The 24849-nt window shown below is 45.5% G+C and overlaps 2 protein-coding genes and 1 long non-coding RNA gene across 8 annotated transcripts in view; 1 reads left to right on the top strand and 2 right to left on the bottom strand.

Annotated features, from left to right (window-relative positions):
* Positions 1-24849, top strand: part of LOC310670491 (zinc finger protein RFP-like) — a 94495-nt gene that overhangs the window by 9348 nt on the left and 60298 nt on the right. For 3 of the 4 annotated variants that reach the window (XM_083425933.1, XM_083425934.1, XM_083425932.1), the window contains one exon: positions 2568-3594. In XM_083425933.1, the coding sequence (XP_083282059.1) occupies positions 2568-3097 (530 nt within the window). In that variant the 3' untranslated portion in view covers positions 3098-3594. Of the gene's footprint in view, positions 1-2567; positions 3595-24849 lie in introns of those variants that run through there. The other variant, XR_014507582.1, reaches the window with a different exon arrangement.
* On the bottom strand, positions 8-2554 carry LOC310671145. Its single transcript, XR_014507827.1, has 3 exons — positions 1488-2554; positions 850-1213; positions 8-546 (listed from the first exon to the last, which is right to left on the bottom strand). It is a non-coding gene; the product is annotated as an uncharacterized lncRNA (long non-coding RNA).
* LOC310670449 (zinc finger protein RFP-like) lies at positions 11941-23768 on the bottom strand. 3 transcript variants are annotated; one of them, XM_083425837.1, is made up of 8 exons: positions 23583-23768; positions 22154-22582; positions 19209-19304; positions 18367-18597; positions 18133-18155; positions 16378-16499; positions 15717-15749; positions 11941-13336 (listed from the first exon to the last, which is right to left on the bottom strand). In XM_083425837.1, exons 2-8 carry the CDS (start codon positions 22571-22573, stop codon positions 12693-12695), a joined length of 1569 nt encoding a protein of 522 aa, XP_083281963.1. In that variant the 5' UTR covers positions 22574-22582; positions 23583-23768; the 3' UTR covers positions 11941-12692. The 3 variants fall into 3 exon arrangements, with proteins under 3 accessions (XP_083281963.1, XP_083281962.1, XP_083281961.1); XM_083425836.1 differs by lacking the exon at positions 23583-23768 and adding an exon at positions 22717-23103; XM_083425835.1 differs by lacking the exon at positions 23583-23768 and having other exon boundaries at positions 22154-22628.

The raw sequence follows: 24849 nt of genomic DNA, 5'->3' as shown, positions 1-24849 counted from the left end.
ACGCTGCTTGGGGGCGGATCCCCCCCCCCATTTGTCTGTGTGAGAGAGAGGAGGGGGGGATTTTGCAGTCAAATCTACAGTACTAATGCACATACTTACTAGTTAGCATGTGAATGAGTTAAGACCATAGAGCTGTTTTGCTGATAGGCCATAGACCATAGAAATGTAATTGGTAGAGAAGGCAGTGTGTGGTGTCATTTCCCCTTCTCTCCTGAGGGGGAAGAAGCCAATAAATATTTCCTGTTCTCTCAGTCTCTCTGTCTCTCTCTCCCCCCCCCTTTTGACCAACAATGGAGGCAGACATGTTAATAGTTAATATATTCCCACACTTACCTAATAAAAACCCATCAGAGATCATAGAGCAGTGTGAGCCATTCCCTCCCCCTTTTTTAAACTCTCTCCTGCTCCTTTTTCTTCTCTTCCCTCTTCCATCTGGTCTTCCTTCCTTCCTTCCTTCCTTCCTTCCTTCCTTCCTTCTTCATAGCTCCAGAGGCTGTTCACCCCTCCCACCAGCAGATGGAGATACACAGAGCAATCTACCTGGGTCTGCCCAGACACAGGTGTTGGAATCCATGATTTGCAGGCAGCTTAGCACGTTTGCGCTCCCGCTGTTCGGTCCCAGCGCCTGCCAACCTAGCAGTTCGAAAGCACCCCCGGGGGCAAGTAGATAAATAGGGACCGCTTACTAGCGGGAAGGTAAACGGCGTTTCCGTGTGCGGCTCTGGCTCGCCAGAGCAGCGATGTCACGCTGGCCACGTGACCCGGAAGTGTCTTCGGACAGCGCTGGCCCTTGGCCTCTTTGAGTGAGATGGGCGCACAACCCTAGAGTCTGTCAAGACTGGCCCGTACGGGCAGGGGTACCTTTATAGCACGTTTGCAATTAGAATCTCCACAGCATGGGAATACAGGACATGAAAGGAATCTGCCTAGAGATAAGGAGACCCAACAACAACCAAGTGATTGTCTGAGTTCCTTATGCAGGCATGACCTATAACACTGGTGTGATGTTGGAGAGTGTTAGTGTGGTGTGGTTAGTACTGAGGAGTTACTGAGAGTGAAGAAATCGTGTTGTAATAAGTAACTTGTGAATAGCTTGTATGTTTGCTGCTGTAAATAATAAAACAACAAGAACCAAGTTACTAGTCAGCAGTTTTTGTTCCTGCTCGTCGTTCAGCTGGGCAATCTCAAGAGTTGCTCAACAATCGCTGCGATACTCTATAGAGTACAGTGGTGCCTCGCAAGACGAAATTAATTCGTTCTGCGAGTTTTTTCGTCTTGTGAATTTTTTCATCTTGCAAAGCACCACTGTGTATTGACGGTTTCCCATAGGAATGCATTGGCGGTTTTTAAAAAAAGGCGCAAGACGTTTTCGTCTTGTGAAGCAAGCCCATAGGGAAATCGGTCTTGCGAAGCAACTCAGAAAACAAAAAACTCTTTTGTCTTGCGAGTTTTTCGTCTTCCGAGGCATTCGTCTTGCGAGGTACCACTGTACTCTTACTCTGCTAAGCTGTGCAACAGGCGAAAGCACTTCAAAGGTTCATCGCTTTCCAAAAGTTTTAACAATAGGTTCTATGGAGTTCAGAAGGATTCATTTCCAAGCTAGCAAGTGTAGGAATGCAGTCTCCAACTTCGTTCCTTGGGCAAATCACTGCCCTCTGAGCCTCACCCCCTTAACGAAATCCATAAGCTCCGCTCTGACTAAGGATGGGGAGAAATTCAGGTCAGTTCACGTGGAAAGGCGAATCTTACCTACCTCCTTTGGAATTTGCACTCCTCCGAATTTTGCAGCACAGTTCTCCGAGGATGCAATGTGTAAAAAAAAAAGGTAAAGGACCCCTGACAGGTAAGTCCAGTTGCGAAAGACTCTGGGGTTGCGGCACTCATCTTGCTTTACAGGCCGAGGGAGCCGGCGTTTCTCCGCTCCGCAGACAGTCCCCCCCCCCCGGGTCATGTGGCCAGCTTGACTAAGCCGCTTCTGGTGCAATGGAACACCAAAACCAGAGCAACGCAAGGAAACACCGTTTACCTTCCCGAGGGAGCGGTACCTATTTATCTACTTGCACTTTTTGGTGTGCTTTCTTACTGCTAGGTTGGCAGGAGCTGGGACCGGGCAACGGGAGCTCACCCCGCCGTGGGAATTCAAACTGCTGACCTTCTGATTGGCAGGCCCAAGAGGCTCAGTGGTTTAGGCCACCCGCGTCCCTAGGTGTTTGAACATGCAAAAAAAAAAAAAAAAGTGTTAGGAGAAATTCGCACTAGCAACACAGATGGATTTTCATGAGTACTTAAAAAAAAGAGAGAATTTGCAAAGGAATGTGAAAATGTGAAGAACTGAATTTAGGAGTGGAAAGCATAAACCAAAATTTGGTAATTTGCCATTTCCTAGCCCTGGCTCCCACCCATCCCTCCAAATCGTAGCCAATCCATAACCCCCTCAGTAGCTTTTCTAAGCACACAAAAAACCTATAGGGTACCACAAAAGATAGATCCACACATGCACCTTGCCCTGTAATTCAAACACTGACCCGCCCCCCCCCTCTCTCTGTGTGAATCTCTCTCTCTTACAGTGAATATAGTTTTGGATCCAGAAACAGCAAATCACTACCTCATTCTCTCTGAAGATGGGAAGAGTGTGAGGTGTGGAGGGGAAAGGCAAAATCTGCCCGACAGCCGAAAGAGATTTGATCCGAAGACCTACGTGCTGGGCAGCGAGAGATTCCGTGCAGTAAGAAAATGCTGGGAAGTGGAAGTTGGGGGAGAGAAAAATGCCACGTGGGCTGTGGGGGTGGCACGCGAGTCGACCCCGAGGAAAGGACAGGTCAGCCTTAAACCCAGTGTAGGAATCTGGGCTGTCGGAAAAGCCATAGTTGGCTCATTGTATGGACTTTGGGCTTTTACTGCCCCTGAGCGGACGCCTTTGCTCCTGAATCATGAGCTCAGGAAGATCCGGGTGACTCTGGACTATGAAAGGGGTTCTGTGGGATTTTTTGATGTCGAAGGAGATGTCTTGATCTTCACTTTCCCGAAAGCGTCCTTCTTTGGGGAGGAAATCCGGCCCTTTTTCTTGGTCGGGCAAGGAGCTGAACTGAGCTGCTGAATCTTGAGGGCACGACTCCTCACAGCCCCCTCCCCAATCGCCCCCAATGCCCCGAAAAAGAGTTGTTTTTGCACTTCCCACGCAACTGTATGAGATCTAAGCAAAGAGCTGTGGAATGGCGCTCAGGGAGGAATGGCCACAGAAATTTGGGCCTTTCCATCTGTGGGGCAAGAGCGGGTTGGCATGTGGGAAGAACAGTGTTCTTGTGCTTTTAACAATGGCCTGGCCGGCAGAAATCCAACAGGCTAAGCCTCTTCTAGTATGAAAATACAGTCATGGGAAAAGCTTCATTACCACTGTATTCCCTCTCATATTGTATTATGGCAGCCATGTTTTGTTATGGTCCTGTGGCAGCCATTTTGTTACTGGTACCGACAGCACACCCTCAAAACTTGAGATGTGCCCTCGTCCAAAATAAGTGGGTGCCCGCTGGTCTACAATATCAGTTCTGTACTGTACTGAGCGTTTTGCATCAATAAACCATCTCCTTGTTTTCAGTTTCAGTGTTTAGTCTGTGGTCCTTATCCCTGGCTATGTTTCACCTACTGAGGTGAAAATCTGAGCCTAGAGTAACAACCTAAAGGGGAAATGTCCTTGAAACTTGAAAACGTTGGCAGCATTAAGATAAATTCAACAGTGTAAATAAGTTTTGATGCATGCAATAATGGAATGCTGAATGGTTTAGTTTATGTAAAATATGCAGGGATTTATGGTATGCAAAATGAACCATGGAAAGAGAAGAAAGGAAGTTAAATGAATAAGTGGTACCTCAGGTTAAGAACTTAATTTGTTCTGGAGGTCTGTTCTTAACCTGAAACTGTTCTTAACCTGAGGTAGCACTTTAGCCAATGGGACCTCCTGCTGCTGCCACGCGATTTCTGTTCTCATCCTGAGGTAAAGTTCTTAACCTGAGGTACTATTTCTGGGTTAGCGGAGTCTGTAACCTGAAGCGTCTATAACCTGAAGAATCTGTAACCCGAGGTACCACTGTATTCTAAAATGTAAAACAAAAAAATTATACCAAAAAATAATTATTATTATACAAGAAGGCTCCAAGGATAGAGACCCTCCAGCCTGCAGGCCAGATTTGGCCCAGCACTGGTCCCGAATTGGAACTTGAGGCATTTTCCCTCAGTGCATACCCCCTTGCCCCACACCTGGCATCAAATAGTGTATCTGGTGTGGGGCAAGGAGATGGATATGGTTGGATCAGCTGCACAGCAAAATTTCACGTGAGGAATCCAGTTGCACAGATGATCCCTGAAGGAAGCAGCTTTGGCTTGGTGCCTGGAAAGTGCCGAGTGGGTCAGTGAGCATTTAGTTGGTGAGCAAGCCCAAAGCTCAGCACTTCCTGAGCTTCCCGCTGAGCAAAGGGCCACCGGAAACCCCCTGCAATGCGGCTCCCAAGGACCTGAAAAACTGCCGTCCGTCGGGTGCTCAGGAAGTAGTGCACAAGGGACACTGGCAGGTAGGTGGAATAACCCACTCAAGGGGCCTGATTCTTGAATGGAGATCCTGCTGGCAATTTGTGTATTAAAAAACACACAACAGTCCTGCACTTAAGGGCTCAGATTTGAAATTAACAGAGGCTAGTTTTGCCCTTGCTGGAGGAGACTCTTGAGAGTCCCATGGACTGCAAGAAGATCAAACCTCTCCATTCTTAAGGAAATCAGCCCTGAGTGCTCACTGGAAGGACAGGTCCTGAAGCTGAGGCTCCAATACTTTGGCCACCTCATGAGAAGAGAAGACTCCCTGGAAAAGACCCTGATGTTGGGAAAGAAGGAGGGCACAAGGAGAAGGGGACGACAGAGGACGAGATGGTTGGACAGTGTTCTCGAAGCTACCAGCATGAGTTTGAGCAGACTGCGGGAGGCAGTGGAAGACAGGAGTGCCTGGTGTGCTCTGGTCCATGGGGTCGTGAAGAGTCGGACACGACTAAACGACTAAACATCAACAACAACAGAAGTGCCTGTGATCTCCTTGGAGTCGCAAGGATTGAACATGGAATGAGAAACACCGGTGATGACTTGCTGTTTCTTTCTGCTGCGAATCACAAGTGGGGCGTGTGCTTTTGTTTGATCACTGTGAGAGCAGGTTGTTGGACGAGATGGTTGTTCGCCTGATTCAGCAGGACTGAATCTGACCAAACTGCGGGAGGCAGTGGAAGACAGAAGTGCCTGGCGTGCTCTGGTCCATGGGGTCACGAAGAGTCGGACACGACTGAACGACTAAACAACAACAACAACAAGTTTTGCCCTAAGACGGCCCCTTCTTCTTGAATATATGCTGTACACATAGCAAGGAGGTGACAGTGAGATCAGATCAGGGAAGATTGAGGTTGGTGGCCCTAAATCTAGACTTCTTCACAGCACACCTTCCGGGAAAGCAGTGATGCTGTTTCTCTGAAGTAGGATTTTGAAACCCCATAGAAGAAACCTCCTTTTTTAAAATAGTTTTTATAAATATAAAGTACAAACAATCCAGGGAAAAAAACATTAAAAGTTACAAAGCATAGGAGCAGTACTGGGATTGTCTTTTTCAAATAAACAGAGAAAAGACAGTAGAAAAATAGAAACAGCAAGACATGTCGTGAAAGCCAAATTTCACAATTTGTTGGGGGGAGATTTATTTCTTCGCCTTACAAGGAACCTAAAATGACTACAAAATTATCATTTCCTAAAATGAGCAATCAGACAAAAATAAAATTGAAAGGCATCTTGAAAAGGTTTGCGCAGAACCAGGAAGAGGGGTGGGGTGGCAAAAAGCCTCAAAGAGAGACAGAGAGAAAACGTTTTAAAAGGAAACCAGAACATCGTGGCTGATCTTATGAAAATGCAGTCATTAAACAATCCTGTGACCAAATAAATCCAATTCAAAACCTGACCTCAGATAGACAATTGCTGCCCATGGAAGTTCTACTTTTGACAAACAATTTGCCAAAGAGAGAGGCTGCTAATTTTCCCTTTGGTCATACAGTCATAATAATGCTTAAGGTTCCTTTGTATTCAAATGATATATTGTCAACTTTTTATGCCCTGTACAAATAAATGTGTTGAGGGGTGTGTGCATTTATGTATGTATGTGCATGTATGTACACAAACACGTATCCGGGGGGTTGGGGTGCCAAACTGGGTCTTTGGCCAGGGTGACAGAAAGCCTAGTTTCAGCTCTCTCTTACCTGTTTTTCCCAAGAGGGAAAATACATGACTATGAGCAGTGTGGCTGGGGGATGCAGCATCATTTAGTTGCTGTTGTTGTTGTTGCTTTTATTACAGTGGTACCTCAGATTACAAACACTTCTGGTTACAGACTCGACTAACCCAGAAATAGTACCTCAGGTTAAGAACTTTGCTTCAGGATGAGAACAGAAATCGCGCAGTGGCAGCAGGAGGCCCCATTAGCTAAAGTGGTGCTTCAGGCTAAGAACAGTTTCAGGTTAAGAATGGGCCTCTGGAACGAAGTAAGTTCGTAACCAGAGGTACCACTGTATTGTTATTATTTATACCCCGCCCATCTGGCTGGGTTTCCCCAGCCACTCAGGGCGGCTCATAACAGAATCTTAAAAACAGAATAAAAGATCAACATTAAAAACTTCCCTAAACAGTAGTAGTAGTAGTAGTAGTAGTAGTAGTAGTAGTAGTAGTAGCAATTTATTATTTGTACCCGGCCCATTTGGCTGGGTCTCCCCAGCCACTCTGGGCAACTTTCAACAAAGATTAAAAAGACATTAAAATGTCACACATTAAAAACTTCCCTCAACAGGGCTGCCTTCAGATGTCTTCTAAATGTCAGGTAGTTGTTTATTTCCTTGACATCTGATGGGAGGGACGCGGGAAGAATTTCATTCAGTTCAAAGGCAAATCTACCTAATTCACATTCTCTAAGACAATTTGTGTGCTGAAACGCAACCTTGGGAGGTGGTGGACTCTCCTTCCAGGGAGGTTTCTAAGCAGAGGTTGGACGGCCCTCTGTTATGGATGCTTAGCTGAGATTCCTGCATTGCAGGGGTTGGTCTAGATGACCCTCGAGGTCCCTTCCAGTTCTACGATTCTATGATCCTATGATTCTTTGATTGTAAGAGCAGGGAACATCTTATTACTGATGTTTGTAAACTGCTCCAAGAGCTGTTTTGGCTGAAGAGCAGGGTAGAAATGCTTTAAATAAAGAAATAAACTAAAGATACTTGGCACCATCTTCTTTTATTTCACTCACAAAGGAAATGAGATTAAAGTGAGGCCCCAACAGCTACAGATGGATGGATGTGGCAATTTCAGTTTCACTCTGATTTTGTTTCCCCCCGGCTTAAATTCAGTTCTCTGCATTCCTACATCGGTTAGTGGTTTTGTTTCATTTTGCTTTGCTTTGTTTTAAAAGTCCTGGGCATTTCTGTGCAATCTTCTAATATACACATTTATTTACTTAAAATAAATAAACAAAAAAAATTCTTTAAAAAGATAGCTCCTAAAAACTCCCTTAAAGGAATCAAATCTTATTGTCCCAGGAAGTCTTTAAAAGAATCCTTCCAAAAAAAATTTATTTTTTTTGAAAAAAAGGCAATTTACCAGTAGCACCTTAGAGACCAACTAAGAACAAACATACCCAGAACAACCTTAGTTGGTCTCTAGGGTGCTACTGGTGCTTGAAATCAACAGGCCTGCTACTTGATAGCCTAAATAACAGATACATTTCTGCAAAGCATATTTCCCCCTAGATTTATATTTCCCTAAAATAATTCATATTTGTATGCTATTTTTACTCACATTTGCACACTTTACTGCACTTTACCACCCCAAAGTGTCCCGAACAGCACCTGCATATTTGTGGGCTTGTGTCAGGGACCAGCCCAGTTCTGTTCCAAACCATCAGGGAGCCCAGAGTTCAAGGGAAGCTGGCCAGAGATCAGGATCCAATGGCCGGAGACAGGGGCATCCACAACATAAGGTCCAGTTTCAGAGAAGTCGGATCTGGATCAGAGCTCTAGGAGGCAGGAGCATTGTGAAGGTCAAGCAGCACGTGAGATCTTAGGCAACAGTACCAGGGCAGAAGGTCAGCAACATCAGCAAATAGAAGGTCAAAATCAGGTGGGGGTCGTAATCCTAAAAAAATGGCAGGAAATGGGGAGCGGTCTGAGCAACTCTCAGGCCAGAAGGACTTTGTAGGACTTGCTGAAAGCAGATAGACCTGTGAGGTTCAGCTGACAATGTTTAGGTACGTCCGGTGGTGCCCATGAACAACAAAGCTTAGTGCCACAAGAAGAAACTCTGGTGATAGTTGCGCTGGTCTTCTTCTTCTTTGGTGATCACTCAAAGCCGAGTAAGATTGTCTTCTATAAACACAGTTTTAACAATGAGTCCGTAAGTGACTGTGGAGGCAGATTCTGGATCCACACGTCCTCCCACAGTGGGGACATTGGTTTCCGGGCAGGAGTTGATCACGGTGGTAGCGTGGGTAGGGCTGGTAGCGTTGGAGATGGCGTCCTCGTGCCTGCCTGCTTTGAGCCCCTTTCCTGTGCCTTGGAGCTGGACGGCTGCATCTGTAGGATATTTCCCCACCGACACAGGAGACATCGATGCAATTCTCTCTGGTCCCAGAGATTAGCGCCATCTCCCCTCCTTCCACTTCAATCACCATGCGGGCATTCTTCTTCACATCCTCCGGTTCCTGGCAAAACCTGTGCAAGGCAATATTAAGGCTCTTCCGGACATCGGGAGGCGTCCCTTCTAGGGATCTCACTGTTCTACGGATCTTTTCCAAATTCTTGGCATTCAGGTGTTCCTTGTGGAGTGGTAGCCGTTCGCGATACATTTTCCAGGTCTTCGGTTCAACCTCATAATGAGGTTCCCCTTTGTCAAAGCACACCGATATCTCACATTGCCCTGTTCCAGAGATGAACTCCAGTTGAACTTTGCGCTTCCTAATGATCAGCCGGGCATTTTCCTGCACTAATAAGGGTTCCTTGGGAAACTCCTTCAGGGCTAGCTTGAGACATCTTCTCAAATCTTCTCCCATCTCCCATTTCTCCAAACTTTCCTTCACTCCCTGGAGACTTGCCACATTCAGTGGCTGGGGCCTGCAACATAATCTTGACAGATAAACATCCCCTGAGATCTCAGAGGCATTGTACTGGAGTTCTCCGCCAGCGTCGTCTATGCAGATGAGACATTTCTGATTCCCACAGGAGAATTTCAACTCAAATCCATCACTCTTGATCAACAAAGTGGCATTCTCCTTCACGCACGTAGGCTCCTGCTTGAAATTCCTCAGCGCCATGTCCAAGCATGCAACCAGATTCCTTGTGTCTTGCTCATAAGCCTGCAACTGTTTCTGCACAGATCTCAGAGACTCCATGCTCAGTGGGTGAGTTACGCTCTGGATCTGATAGCAGAGATATTTAAACCACAGTTTTTCTCCCACACGAAGCCAATCCATTTCTTTAAGCCAATTCATCTCTTTAAGAAAAGGAGCCTACTTTCCTTTAAGAATGCCCTCAAATTATTACCAGTCAGTCGCCTGTTGAGGGTATCTTTGATGGATCTCCGGCCTGATTCAGGAGGACTGCTGATCTCCAGCTCAGCTGAAGCAGGTATGAACTGTTGGAGGACGTGGCATAGGAACATGACTCTTGTTTTGCATGTTACTGTGGTGATCTGTATTTAGCTTTCCCACAGGTGTTAACAAGAGAAAGCAAATGGAATGGAACTTAAATTTCAATGCGTGGGAACTTCCCCCAAAACAAACAAGACTTGAACGTGACAGAAGTCTGCCCTGTTTGAGTTCCTTCACTGTTGTTTACAAAGTACAGTGGTACTTCCGTTTACGAACTTAAACCATTCCAGAAGTCCGTTCTTAAACCAAAACCGTTCTTAAACCGTGGTGCGCTTTCCCTAATGAGGACTCCTGCCACCAGTGCCCTTCTACCGTTTGACTTCTGTTCTGGGACACTACTTCCAGTTTTGCGGAGTTTGTAAACTGAAGACAGTGGTACCTCCGGTTACAAACTTAATTCGTTCCGGAGGTCCATTCTGAAGCCAAAACCGCTCATAACATTAGGTGCGCTTTCGCTAATAGTGCCTCCTGCTGCTGCCACACTGCCGGTGTGCAACTTCCACTTGCATCCCGGGGCATAATTTGCAACTGGGAGCATCTACTACCGAACCCGAAGTGTTCGCAAGGACAGTACATAACACAAGTTTCTACTGTAGTTCATAAAGAGGGCTGTTCTTAAACCGAGGTACCACTGTACATGAACCATGAGAAGGGGCAGCCAGAATCCTATCCGCCTGCCCTGTTGTCAGATCAGGAAGATGTGAATAAGCAGCTATGTTTTATATGATCAAAATGCCAGTTGTTCCTCAGATGAAATTTGAACCAGTCCCTTGAAATTGGGTGAAACGAGACAAAATTCAGCAGTAAGAGCTCAAGCTGATGTGGCCCTGCTGGGGTCACTCCAACACCCATGGGTGGTCACTTCATTTGTGGGTGCAGCACCCACCCTCTGGAATGCTCTCTCTCAGATAATTCATGAGACAGAGATAGTAGAGATTTCCAAACATCTCTTAAAAACTTACATGTTTAGACTCTGGCTCCTAATTTTTTAAATTTTCTGTTCAGTTTTATTTGATGCATAGTTTACTTTTGTTTTTAGTAAATGTTATTGAAATATTGTTGTTTTGTTTATTTGGAAATGTTTGGAAACCGGCTCCTCAAAGAACACAAAAAAACACACACCTAAGCTGTGGTAAAATCTGCAAGAATTTAAAAGCAAGTGTACACAATTAAAGATGTGTCTATGTGGGCTTACTGAAATAAATGTTTTCACACAATAATAATTAAAAAAGAGCTCAAGCTCCCACTAGGGTTGGAAAATGTTAAATCTGAAGCCAGTCATTTCAAACATAGAGTAATTGTTTTGATTTTTATCTCACTTAAAAGCACATACTTTCAGAAGAGCCCTGCTGGTTCAGACCACAGCTCCCACTTCCTGGATCAATGGAGCCCTTGTTTATTTCATATATTAAAGACTCAAAGAAAGCAACAGCAGTTTAATAATATAAGAGCAGACGTGAGACCTTGTCCTCCACTGGTTCAAATGAGAGATACTTAACTTAGGTTCTGCAAATCCCCTTGTTGTAAGCCAAAAATGGCTTATCTTCTGAGTTTAGGCCAATATAACTCAGAGACAAGAGGAGTTAAAAGTCAATTGTTGTTTATTGCAAAGCATAAGTTTGCGTTCTAACTTATGAGCTGTATCTTCGTGATTCACGTACAGTGGTGCCTCGCAAGACGAAAAGAATCCGTTCCGTGAGTCTCTTCGTCTAGCGGTTTTTTCGTCTTGCGAAGCAAGCCCATTAGCGGATTAGCGCTATTAGCGGTTTAGCGGTTATTAGCCGCTATTAAAGGCTTAAGGGATTAGCGGATTAGCTGCTAAAAGGCTATTAGCAGCTTAGCGCCTTAGAAAAAGGGGGTGGGGAGCAAAAAAAACCCCCCAGGAATCACAAGACATTTTCGTCTTGCGAAGCAAGCCCATAGCAAATTCGTCCTGCGAATCACCTCCAAAACGGAAAACCCTTTCATCTAGCGGGTTTTCCGTCTTGCGAGGCATTCATCTTGCGGGGCACCACTGTATTAGCTGCCCTTCTGTCCCAGTGGGGGGCGGCATCTTGCAAAGTCATCAGTTTCTTAAAGCAACAGGTTACCCATAACTTCTCTATTAGTAGCATATTGAAGGATTTATAGGGGTTCACATTATCACATTCATTATGGCCCTTTGGGCCACTACCACACCCTGAGCAGCTTGGACATTAAGCGATTAATGGCACGCACATATGCAGTTAAAAGTAATAAATTGCTTTTATTTATTTACAAGGTTTCTTACACACCTTTCGACATCAGGTCCTAGAGTGAGTGACAACAACTAAACAATTATAAAAAGATATAGAACAACTACTTGAAGCACATAAAACAACCGACCTCTTTAGATAATTAAGGGGGCATTTAAATGCCCCCATATCAAGTCTCTATTTGTGTGTCATGTATTTGCAGACAATTCCTTTTTAATCATGCTTCTATTTTGTGTGTTTCTTTTCCAAATAAAATATAGCGATGGGGTTGTGATCCGAAGCACGCTGCCAATCTGGATCAGGGCCTCATGCCAGTTCCGCATTGAAAAGCCTCCCCTCTTCAGCTACTATTTCCCCCTGAAGCTGTGTCCGAATGGCAGTTTTCATGTGTTTTGTTTCCCACAACAGAGCGCTATTTGGAGGGGAAAGCCTGCAGGGCCCATTCAGACTTGACAGCAATAATACTGCATGATACAGTCAGACTGTTACTAATTCCCTCTAAAGAAGTTGGCAGTTTGGGGTGGGGACTTAATATCCTGAGCCCTTTCCACACCACACATACCCGCCCGCCCCCCCAAAAAAGTTATTTCCCCAGACCTTTGAGGAAGGAAAGTATGGGGGGGGGGGAGAGGATTCAGTTCCTTCTTCCTGACCCCCCCCCCACTGTTTTTTAAACTTCCCCACCCACCCCTGGTTTTAAAGGACTTGGCCCCTCCCGCTGGCCTGTCAAGTTTGCACCAAATGGCAACCTCTTCTCATTTCCCCACACAGACAAAGGAGCAGATTTTCTCCCCAGAGAACAAAGCACGGAAGAAGGTAAAGAGATCATTATTTGAGTCAGCATCACGGAAGAGTATTACTTCTGCTTCATAGTTCACAAGCACACGGATTCTCTTTGGCCGAATCCCCGTTGGGTTGAACACAAGGGGTCGTGTGCTGGCCGAGGGTGATGGTCCCAGAGATATTCCAGGAGAAGTGGAAGCATAACATGCACCAGTAGAAATCCTCCCAATAGCCCAGATCCCAATTCCATCATTCAAATTGACAATATTGTGACCCCTTAAAGACTCCTTGACAACCCCCACAGCCCAGAAGTTCTCGTCCCCCACGTCCACTTTCCAGGAATGAGTCCCTGAGGTGATTCTCTCAACTCCCATAACATAGGAACAACTACTAATGTTCTTATTTGAGTATACGGGGCCAACGAATGATTGGTTCAACGAGGTCAACGAATAATTGCTTGTTGAGAATCCGAAGTCAAACGATGGTGAGTTCAAATATATGTCTCGGGTTGGTGCTTGGCCATACGTTCCTAGGGCTGTTACTTGGTCATACGTTCCTAGGGCTGTTGCTTGGCCATACACTGTTAGGACTAGTTTAGGAAATGCCACGTCTTCACCTACAAGAGAAAGGAAACGATTAGGGAGGGAGCCCCCAAAACCTGCATCCAAGTTTTGTGCAGCTCTGAGTAAGGAGGAGGTTTGAAAAGCCAATGTACTAATGGGGTGGGAGGTGGGAAATCGCTCCCCCATGCAGGTCAGTTCAGAAACTCAGGGAGCGCCCCTTGAGGGCAAGGATGCTAGCTCAGAGGGAGGCTTGCTTGCAAAGGTCCCTGGTTCAATCCCTGTAGGGTGAGTTCCCTGGATAAAACCCTGGAGAGCTCTTGCCAGTCATTCTTAGCAATATGAAGCTAGATGGGCAGATGGCTTGGCTCTGCAGAAAAGCTGCTTTCTGTGCTCCTGTGCTCAGCCCTTCTCCCAATCTCACATGTAAAAGCCAAAACAAAGAACCCTACCCAACCTGGAAATGTACCGTATTTTTCGCCCTATAGGACACACTTTTTCCCCTCCAAAAATGAAGGGGAAATGTGTGTGCATCCTATGGGGCGAATGCAGGTTTCGCTGAAGCCTGGAGAGCGGGAGGCGTCGGTGCGCACCGACCCCTCTCGCTCTCCAGGGTTCAGGAAGCTATCCGCAAGCCTCGCGTGCCCTGCGGGAGGTCCCGCCAGACACGCGAGGCTTGGGACGGCAGCCTATAGCCCGAAGCAGGGGGCGAGCTGCGGAGCCCGCCCCCTGCTTCGGGCAGATGTCCGCAAGCCTCGCGCGCCCGGCAGTGTGTCCTGACGGGCGCGCAAGGCTTGGGGCAGCAGCCTGCAACCTGAAGCAGGGGGTGAGCTGCGGAGCCCGCCCCCTGCTTCAGGCAGGTGTCGGCAAGCCTTGCGCCCGGCGGGAGGTCCCGCCGGGCGCGCAAGGCTTGGGGCGGCAGCCTGTTCTGGGGGCTGGGGTCAGGGGAAGCTCAGGCTTCCCCCGCGCCAGCCCCTGCGCCTGGGGGGGGGGGGGAATAATTTTTTTTCCCTTTATTAACCCCCCCCAAAAAAAAAACTAGGTGCGTCCTATGGGGCGAAAAATACGGTACTTTCTTTTCTGGAGGTCCAGGCAGCTGAAGTAACGCTGCCCAATCTGGAACCATATGTTTTACTTGAGGTCCAGGGAGCACAACGCTTAAGGAACAAAACCGATATGAGGAAGAAGTTGAGACTCACACTTGGCTACAAGGTAATGCTTTAGATTAGGAGTGCTTGGAAGTGTGTTCACGCCAATATTTAAAATGTAGTCATCGTATAGGACCGTTTGAGCTCTTCCATGTTGCTGTAATGCGCTTGGGGCTCGTGCCTTGAGGAGCATATTTCCCATGACTGGATGCCCTGAGATAAGGGAGCTGGGTGCACTGGGTTGCCATAGCAACACCAGCAGGTCGAGTGTGCGACTTTTGGAGTCATTCACGCTCCCATTGGTCCAGGAAATATGCCCACATGTAGAGACAGGAATAGTAGCCTCTGGGACATTGCTTTCATCCTGTCTGTCTTGTCTGTGCCCTGTCCCCATTGCTGTCAGGGTCTGACACTGTGAGACTCAGGGAAAGAGGCTGTGGGTTTTGCACAGAAGCATCAGCTAGCACGGTGATCAGTGTCAATGGATCTGCTCATACGTATCTTTACTTCAAAGACGATGAAGGACTGGTCTTGTGTCTGGAGACATTAAACACTTGGTTACTTTGAACTGTGTGAGAGGAGTTTCCCCCTTAACAAACTCTGGAAGATGTTGTTCGGATGGGAGAAGGAAATCTATGATGACTCCGTTTGCTGTGCTCATAACACACACCAGTTGAGGTGTGGTGAACTCCCACCTGACTTCAGCAAGTCACAGCATTCCAGCATTCCCATTACATTTTATGAAAACATTGGGACGGGGGGAGTGTTTCAGAAAAATCAATGCCAAATAATGAAGATTACTCAGAATTTTGAATAGAGAAATAGAAAAAAAGAACCCTCAAATGTCAAGCTTCAGTTACTCTTGCTTGCTTCCCAACCCTCCAGTTCTGAGATAGTTAGAAGACAAAACCAGAGTTTTGAAGTAGAGCAGAGTTTAGGGATGTGACAGGCTGTAAAAGGCAGCAAGACAAAAAGATAATCAGAGCACGAGGGTTGATTCCTGTTTTGAATGCAAGGCTGTGGCTATGGGAGAAACAAGACTCTCTTGGGGTCTCCGTGTTGTGAACCCCTCTATCATAGGCTCAGATTCTATATATGTGGGAATAAACCATATATCCTAAAGACACCACAGTCTCTGCTGTCTCTCATTTCCCAAAAGGAAATACGAACCCAGGGGAGGCAGCTTGGGACCCCAGCAATCTTGTGCTGCTGGGAGACTGAAGTGCAAAACCCTCCCATATCTCATCTGCAAAAACTGTTTAAAGATCTGCCAAACCTGGAAATGTACCTTTATTTTCTTGAGGTCCAGAGAGCACAACGTCTAAGGAAAAAAGTGAAATGAGAAAAAAGTCAATACTCGTACTGGGCTTCAAGGCCAATGCTTTAGATTTAGAATGTTTGCAAGTGTGTTCAGGCGTAAATCTAAAATTTAGCCACAGTACTCCATCTTTCTCCCTCTTCCAGCATTAGCATTAAGTGTTATGAAAGCATGTTTGGGGTGGGGGGCACAGAGAAGAGTTGCCTCCCCCAGCTCTGAGAGAGTTAGAAGACAAAACCAGTATTTTGGAGTAGAGTTTAGGGATGTGACAGGCTGCAAAAGGCAGCAAAACAGAAAGAGAATCAGAGCACGATGGTGGGTTCCTGTTTTGAATGCAAGGCTGGGGCTATGGGAGAAACAAGACTCTCATGGGGTGTCTGTGAACCCCTCCATCATAGGCTCAGATAGCATTTTTGTGTAAATATACCATATATCCTTAAGATACCACAGTCTCTGCTGTGCCTCATTTGCCAATAGGAAACTCGAACCCTGGAGAAGCAGCCTGGGACCCCAGAATATTCACTGTTTGGAAATTGGCATGGCACGCAACTCTATCATCTATCTATCTATCTATCTATCTATCTATCTAATCTGTCCCACATCTAAAACATCATACAATGACCCTTATTACCTTTGAATTTCTTGGTCTCCTTCTCCAAAAAAGGATGTATTTTGGACAAATTATCTATTTGCTGTTTTAATCCATGAGGAAATGCTATTGCATTGATGGTTTTATTCTTATTTTCATTACATCTAGGAAGAAGACAGTGAGTTTTATTGTGATCCATCTGGTCATTCTGAAGTCATTCTTAATTCAGTTGTCAGAATGAAGGAGAAAAGTGGGAACAGCAGGAAGATACCAAGGGCTCTTCCATGATAGGTTTTTCTTTCATTCCCCCCATTTTCCCCACGAAAGTCCCCTCTGTTTACCACTGAATCGGAACCAAGGTCAGTCGTGTTTTCTGAATCAGGTTTTCTGTGGATTGACAGCTGAATAGAAGCAAAAATTTATTGGGTTTTCTGCTGATTAATGTTTCTTCCAATTCTGTGGTAAGCAGCAGGTTTTCCCAGGAAAAGCAGTGGGACAAAAGAAAAGCTTCTCAGACCTTTGCTTAGAAATCACAGGAAAAGCGGACGTGTGGATGAGCCCTGTGATAGCAGCGAATGGTATTGTCTGCCCTGTGGCCATTACAGAGACCTGTGACAAACTGGAAAATGAAGTGTAAGGGTGGGGGGAGTATGTAAATTGTTATAAACATTTTTTTCCTATAAAATCTACATACAAATGTTCAATCTGTAGTCCATCTTGCCTCATTTTTTAAAAAATCAACTTTACTGTGAAGATGCCAAAATATTTTCAAACAATCTGTCTGAAATTTTGACTCACACGTTGCATACTGTACCATGTTTAAAATTACAGCTGGGTAAGAAGTGCCTGGTTAACTAAGTTGTGATTCGTCGCTGCTTCTGCCTGATCAGAACAAGGTATAAATCGGCCCAATTTGGTTGAGGATCCGGGTGAATCTGGAGCACAACCTTACTGAATATTTTCTCCAACAAATTATGTTTGCAGATAATGCACACAAGTAACTAATAAGCGCATCTCTTCCCCCTGGCCTTTGTCATCTAGGAGATGTATTTTAGGACCCGCCCAGTTGTCTTGGATTGTAATTTGTTTAAACTATTTTTAATATTGTATTTTAATTCACAAGCTGCCCTGGAACCTGACAGTGGAGGGCAAGTAAGAAATCTAATAATCTACCACCACCAACATCTCTGCTATGATATGAAGTATACAGCAGATGAAGAAATATCATCACTCCTTCCTAAAATATGCATTTTATATACAGTGTACCTCGGGTTACATACGCTTCAGGTTACATACACTTCAGGTTCCAGACTCCGCTAACCCAGAAATAGTACCTCGGGTTAAGAACTTTGCTTCAGGATGAGAACAGAAATTGTGCTCTGGCGGCGCAGCAGCAGCAGGAGGCCCCATTAGCTAAAGTGGTACCTCAGGTTAAGAACAGTTTCAGGTTAAGAACGGACCTCCGGACTTAACCCGAGGTTCACTGTACATTCTCCCCCCAAAATCCTATCCATTTTTGTATGCTCTTCTATGCATCCCCCAATGTGCTTTTTGTACATTTCCCCGCACAAGATACATAGTTTTGGGTGCCCTTTTTTTAAACCAAAAAAAAAATGCATCACAAAATTAATAAAAGTGTGCAGTCAGATTGGTAACTGTTTTCTGATCTGCTTATTGGTCTGTAAACTGTAAATTAGATTGGTTCACATAAAAGCATAGACCAAATAAAATTATCCCTTACCTCTGAGGAAGGAAATTAATATTATTCATTTTCATATTCATATCAAAGCCACATACCTTTCCAGGATGCTTCTCATATTCTAAATGGAAAAGACAGAAGGAGAGAAATTCAGTCCCTTGCACCTGTTGCCTCCAGCAGTTTATTACTTTTCCCTTTGCTTTATATATCAACCAAATACTGAAGTGCACACACCTACTGTAAATACTTCTATAGACCAAAGAACAGAGTGTGTGGTGGTACAGCCCTTCCCCAGAGGACAACCTGGACGGTTTTGTTCCACCCTTGCTCACCTGCAAGAATTCAGTCACTGGCTGCTTCTGTTTCTCCTCCAGCTGCCTGATTAGGTTGTCAAGGGAGGCCATTTCCTCACAGAGTCTGGCAATATATTGATTCCTACAGTTCTTAATCCCATCATCCAGTTCCTTTAATTGAGTCAGCAGGAGGTACTCTTGTTCTTCCAGAAACTGGTGCAATTGCTTGAAATCAGCCATGATTTCCTGCCTCTCCATGTCTGTCTGCTTCTGCAAGGGGAGAGTCATTGCCAGAAAAAGACATTTAGATGTTCCCTTAATTCCATGTGCACAACTTGACTGGCAGGGCAGCTGATGTTTACTTCAACACTCACAAAGGTATAGAACATCAATCACAGCCGAGGGCAGCAGGCAGGTTAGCTTTGCAGGACACGGCCTCTTTGCTTGCCTCTGTCCTCAGTATTTTCCTGCTGCTCACCTACCGATCTATTAAGCTGCTGCTGTTCTCTGTTCCCTGCCTTGGCCACCTCACTCTGCCTAATAGTAGGGCCGTGAGGAAGTGACGAGAAGGAGGAAGGCTGGCTTTGGGGGGTTCATTCTTAAAGGATTAATGCTGGCATAGCTGGACATTTTTGGACTCAAGGCATACATTCACCCTTAGACAACCCTACCAATTTTAGCCTATCCTGCTGAATGTTGTCTAAACTTGCAGGCAGCTGCTCTTCAAGGTCTGAAGCAGAGACCTTTCTCAACTCTACCACCCAATATCCATTTAATTGATCATGCCAATGATCAAACCTGGGACACTGTGCAAGCGAAGAATTAAGGCCTCACTCTGTCAAGTATAACCATCCTGGAGAGGCAAGAAGATTTGCACCTACCAGCAGATTCTGGCTTTCGGTCTCCCCCTTCAGTTTAGAAGACAGAATTTCTTCTCTCTGTTTGTTCAGGAACTCCAAATGATGCAGGATTTTACCCTGGGGTGGTTGAAAAGGCATTTGGGTTAGTTTTGGCAGCAAAGATATAAACTGTAACAGGCATGTCTGTTCAAGAAACCAAGAACACAGAGGTTGAAAAGGGTCCATGTACAGCTTCTAGGAAACTTCCATTCTCAATGTGGAATCAGATTAGTGTTCACATATGCATATTTATATAGTTAATAAATCATTTTCTTATGATATATGGGGGGAATCAAGGGGACTCAAAATTATGTGGACACAGCATAAGATATAAAATGTTTTCTCATATACCAGGTTTGCACAAAACAGAATATCTGTATGGGATTTGGATTCAGATCCTGAGCCAAGTCAGTCACCCTCTCACATTTTCTGCACCAAACCATGCTCTTTTCCAAAGTTAAATTGGGGTACGAACTAAAGGTTGTGGCTGGTGCACAGCCCTTTTCAGAGCTCGTTCTTTTTCTTTTCTTCTTTTAAGAAAAACAGCTTCCAGTATTCACCATGAAGTTATCACAGGAAGTGGCTCACTTTTCACATTTGGGGTGGAAAGGTGCCAGTTCCCCCGAGTAACCCCATAAGAAACTATACTGACCCAATAACATCCTTTTTACAACTCATAACTTCACGGGATTTGCTCCTCCTTTTCCCCCTTGCAGTATTTTGCAGGTAGAACTTCCTGGGCCTCTGCTAATAGGAAGCTTTGATATGGTTCTGCAGCAGAATTGTGAGCCACATGGCTACATTGCTAATACCTGATACCTATGCTCTGGGGTTTTTGGACATATCTAGAAAGAGGGGAAGCATTCTTATACTGAGCTATATGTACCTCTGGTCCAACTAGCTCACTACTGGCTGTACTGACTGGATTTCAGGTCCAGTATATTCCCAGCCCAACACAGAAATGCTAAAGATTTCTGCATTCAAGATTGGGCTACTGTGACCCCTACTTACTTACTTATTTAATTTATATACTGCCCTATACCTGAAGAACTCAGGGCAGTTCACAGAATAAAATCCAAATATAAAACCAGAAAATATACAATCAAAATAAAAACAACCCCATACTCACCAAAAAAGAACTACATTTTAAAAGGCCATAGGATGTCAATCAAATCAACCAAAGGCCTGGTTAAAAGAACGTTTTTGCCTGGCAGCTAAAGGTGTATAATGAAGGCATCAGGCGGACTTCCCTGGGAAGAGCATTCCACAGATGGGGAGCCACTGCAGAGAAGGCCCCGTTCTCGTCTTGCCACCCTCCTGACCTCTCAAGGAGGGGGCACATGAAGGAGGGTCTCAGAAGATGATCTCAGGGTCCGGGTAGGTTCATATGGGAAGAGGCGGTCCTTGAGGTATTGCGGTCCTGAGCCATTTAAGGCTTTATAGGTCAAAACCAGCACTTTGAATTGGGCTTGGTAACTAATTTGTAGCCAGTGAGCAACCTGGCCGCTGAATTCTGCACCAGCTGAAGTTTCCAAACCATCTTCAGAGGCAGCCCTACATATAGCGCATTGCAGTCGTCTAACCTTAAGGTTACCAAAGCATAGACAACAGTAGTTAGGCTATTCATATCCAGATAGGGGCGTAGCTGGGGCATCAGGCGAAGCTCCTGACAACCTTTCCACCGGGCAGCCCTCCTAGACTATTGTGTGTGGGGGGGGGGGGACTATCCTGAGTAAAAAATGGTGGGCATAACATCCGTTTCCCAACATCAATTCTGAGACTAGAGAAAAAGAGAAACTGCTGGGACCTGGGGAACACCAAATGCTTCCACAAGGCTGGCTCATACACAGTCAGACCTCTGGTCTGTTTTCTATACCGACAGGAAGTTGCTTTGGGGCAAAGGCTGTCCCCAGCCCTACATAACAACGCAAAGGAATCAGGTTAGCCATATTGATTTGTATGCTGTTGGTGGATTATTGTCACTGTCTTGTTGGGCTGTGTATGTGATAAAGGGGAGCCTCCCCACTCACACACGAAAACAAAGATCACCACAGCCAATCACAAACAAACAAACACACCCTAGGCCAACCCCAACCTCTCTCACCACCAAAGAAACACAAATGAACAGCACGAGCAGCGCTGACACCAAACCCTACATACATTAAGCAAAATAGAAACATGGCCACCCGACCCCACCCCACCCCATGTTCTCCCCCCCCCCAATGTCTCAATAAATGAAACTGATTTGTAAAAATGTTACATGGAAAAAATACGAGAGACATTGCACATACTTCTGTAAAACAAGAAAATCTTTAACAATGCTAAGGAATGAACCTGGGACCTTCTTCGGTCAAAGCAGAAGCTCTTCTGTTGAGCTACGGCCCTCAGTTCAGCCTTCCAGCCTTCTCCTGCCCTGGTAGTTCTCTGGGCTCCTGGGGCAGGAAAAGGCGGGAGATGGTTGAAATGAGCATTTTTCAAGTTCCCTTGGAGCTTCCTGCGAATGTTCCTACTTCTGAATGCTCAGTACAAGATAGGAGCTGCAGGCCTCACTATCTGGCCTCTCCCCCGCCTGCAACATTCGCCAGCTCCAGTTCACATCCTCCTAGAGTCTTTTTTTTGCCTGATTAGAATGCGTCCCTGAACTCCACTAATGCTTTCCACTTACTTAGATGGTGAACGTAGACGGCAATGAGAGCATTTGTAGGAACTAGCCTACTCCAAAAAGGTGAAATTTTCAAGTGTTGCTGTCTCCACTTTTGCCTCGGGCCCCAATAACCAGCAGCGTTTGGGACACAAACACTCACCCACGTGCCCCGCCCGGATTTCGCCAAGAGAAAAATGCAGCCCTCAGGCTGAAATATTTCCCCCATCCCTGGGATAACTGAGCATCCCGTGGAAGCCTGGTCCCCAATCCTACAGCTCCCTACCTGATACTCCTCAAAGGCCTCCTCCTTCGGGATCACTTTGTGCTTCCTGTGCTCCTTGGATTTGTCGCACACCACACAGATGGGGGCTTGGTCGTCCTCGCAGAAGAGTTTCAGGGGCTCCTGGTGTCTCTTGCAAACTTTTCCCAGCGCTTCCACCCCTTTGGCCGCCTGAAGGCTGAATTTCTTGACTATTTCCACAATGCTCGCCAGTTGCCGGTTAGGCCTGAAATTCCTTTGCTGATGAGGTTCCCTGCACTGAGGGCAAGAAGCTTCTTGGTCTGATTTCCCCCAAGCCTCGGTGATGCAGCTTTGGCAGAAATTGTGGCCGCAGTCTATGATCACTGGATCCGTGAAATACTCCAGGCAGATGGAACATGTTGTTTCCTCGCAGAGGTTCTGGACTGGACCCTCGTCTGCCATTTCGTCTGCCTGCAATGAGAACAAAAGCTTTAGTTTCAAGTTACAGGGCGGGCCTTTCCCTCCCTCTGGGTGGCTCATAGTTTTTGAAAAGAAACAGCATAAGCCCGGGAAAACCGTTACAGTGTGCAGCTTCACATCTGTACCATGAATTCAAAGTGCAGGGTGTCTGCCAAAGAATCCTGGCAATGGCCGTTCGCCCCAAAAAGCTACACTTCCCAGCACCCTTAACTAACTACAGTCCCCTGGATAATTTATGGGAGAGACATGTGGCCATCATGAGGCTAATAAAAGGTCAAATACTAATTGACTGGAGCAGGAAGAGGAAGGAAGTAAAGACTGAGAAAAACAATTGTTTACTCGAGAAGGAATCAGTGAGGGAAGACTTGGTTTCCTGTCTCCCACCCCCAGTTCTCATACAGAATCTTCTTGCAAACGCTGTTGGCCCAGTCCCAAATGTTAACAGGATTTGGAGACAACTAACTTTGACTTTTGAATTACCACAGTTGGGACACTGTAGCTGATATGATTAGGCTTTTAGATCAAAATAAAATTAAATAAGCCCAAAGAAAGAAAAGCAAAACCACATGAGTGTTTACTTAAGTTTATGATTTCATGTGTTTATATTGTGTGTGTCTGCCCTGAACTCCCCATCCTGGTCCAGGGCCGTAACCACTATACCACACTGTCTGTATCTGAAGGAGCATCCAATCCAAGCTGGGTTTAAGGATAAAGAGCCCTGAGAAGGCCGAGCAGTTGGCACCCTGGCACTGCCAGTGTTCACAGTTAGCATCCAGTCAGCATACTGAGAGACACAGTCTTTCCTCCTGCTACGGTAAGATTTACTGTATTTTTATTTCAATTGTACTGCTTATTTTAAAATTTGCTGTCTCCACGTACAAATGAGCACAAAGAATAGCAGAATTGTAGAGATGGAGGGGATCCCAAGCGTCATCTAGTCGTAGGACTCTCAGCTATACATTTCGTATACATTTTCATTTAGATTTCTGACCTTTTGTTTTTGGTGATACGCTGATGGTCGATCTGCTCTGTCTAAATGCCCTCGCTTGTTTACTTATTTACAATTCCTGCTTCTCTTTGTTCCTTAATTCCTCCACATATTGTGACTTCTCTGCAAACACTAACATACCTAATTTCACCTTTCCCCCTTTCGGGGGTTAGATTGATTAATTTTGTAGCAACATGGCAGATCTTTAACATATTTACACACATACCTTAGTAATAAGCTTGCATAGGCATAGAGGACCACACATACAATGGAAATAGAATCTTCTCTTTTCTGTATTAACCCTCTGTATTATACACTGATTCAGAAAATACATTGTGGGGGTGCTCTTCTTGCCACCTGAGGCAACTGCCTCACCTTGCCACATGGTTGTGCCGGCCCTGCTGAGCAACCAGCATATAACCATCTGCATGTATTATTGGTCTGGATGTTATCTGGCTTATCCTCCCGCTTCCAGCTTGGGGGAATTGCTAGTTGTGAGCTGTGGCACCCTCTGCCACACTTCAATGTTCTATATTATCTTACCCCCTAACACCCCCTTTTATGCACCCAGCCACCCACCCTCCTCCCAAAAAACCCCCACCCACAACATCAACTCAGTGAGAAGTCACCTGGGACTGTTTCATGCAACTGCTCTATAGCTATGTAAGGGGGGAAACATCATTCATTGGTATTTTTTTCATCAGCTTTTGTGGGGAGCACTGTTTCTATTATGTTTGTACCAGAATGCCACCCACTTTTATATGGGCTCAAATTCTATATACCCTTCTCTGAGTGCATAAGCTCCATGAACCCTTTTGTAGGAAAAATAATTGGTGAGAAAAACACGGTATAGGGTTCAGCTGGCTCCGCCAAGTTCCCTATGCTATATCCTTGAAATCTTGCCCCTCCAACCTGTTTTATAGAATTTGGTGCCCACCCACATTTGGTGCCCTGTCACATTCAGTTGTGTCTTGCTGATCTGGAAGATCTTCTTGCAACAGAATGGGGCATTGTTGAAAGAATGAAGGGATATCCTTTGCCAGCATTAAAAAGGTCGCTGGTCTTTGTTCATAATATAGAGACACACTTTCTAGCTGCAGTTTCCACAATTGCACTGGCGGCTGGAGTGACTGACAGTTGTATCTTTGCTGAACCAAGGAAATGGCCCCGGAAATATTTTTCACCCTGTTTGTGAAGGTTTAGGGGTGGAGGAAGTGGAGAGGAACCACCTGCATCACAAATGGAATGATTCCTTTATTCTCCAATGATA

The sequence above is a fragment of the Podarcis tiliguerta genome (assembly GCF_965153285.1).
Source record: "Podarcis tiliguerta genome assembly, chromosome: 2".
NCBI lineage: Eukaryota > Metazoa > Chordata > Lepidosauria > Squamata > Lacertidae > Podarcis > Podarcis tiliguerta.
The sequence above is the reverse complement of the archived record's forward strand: the minus strand, read 5'-3'. Positions and strand labels throughout refer to the sequence as shown.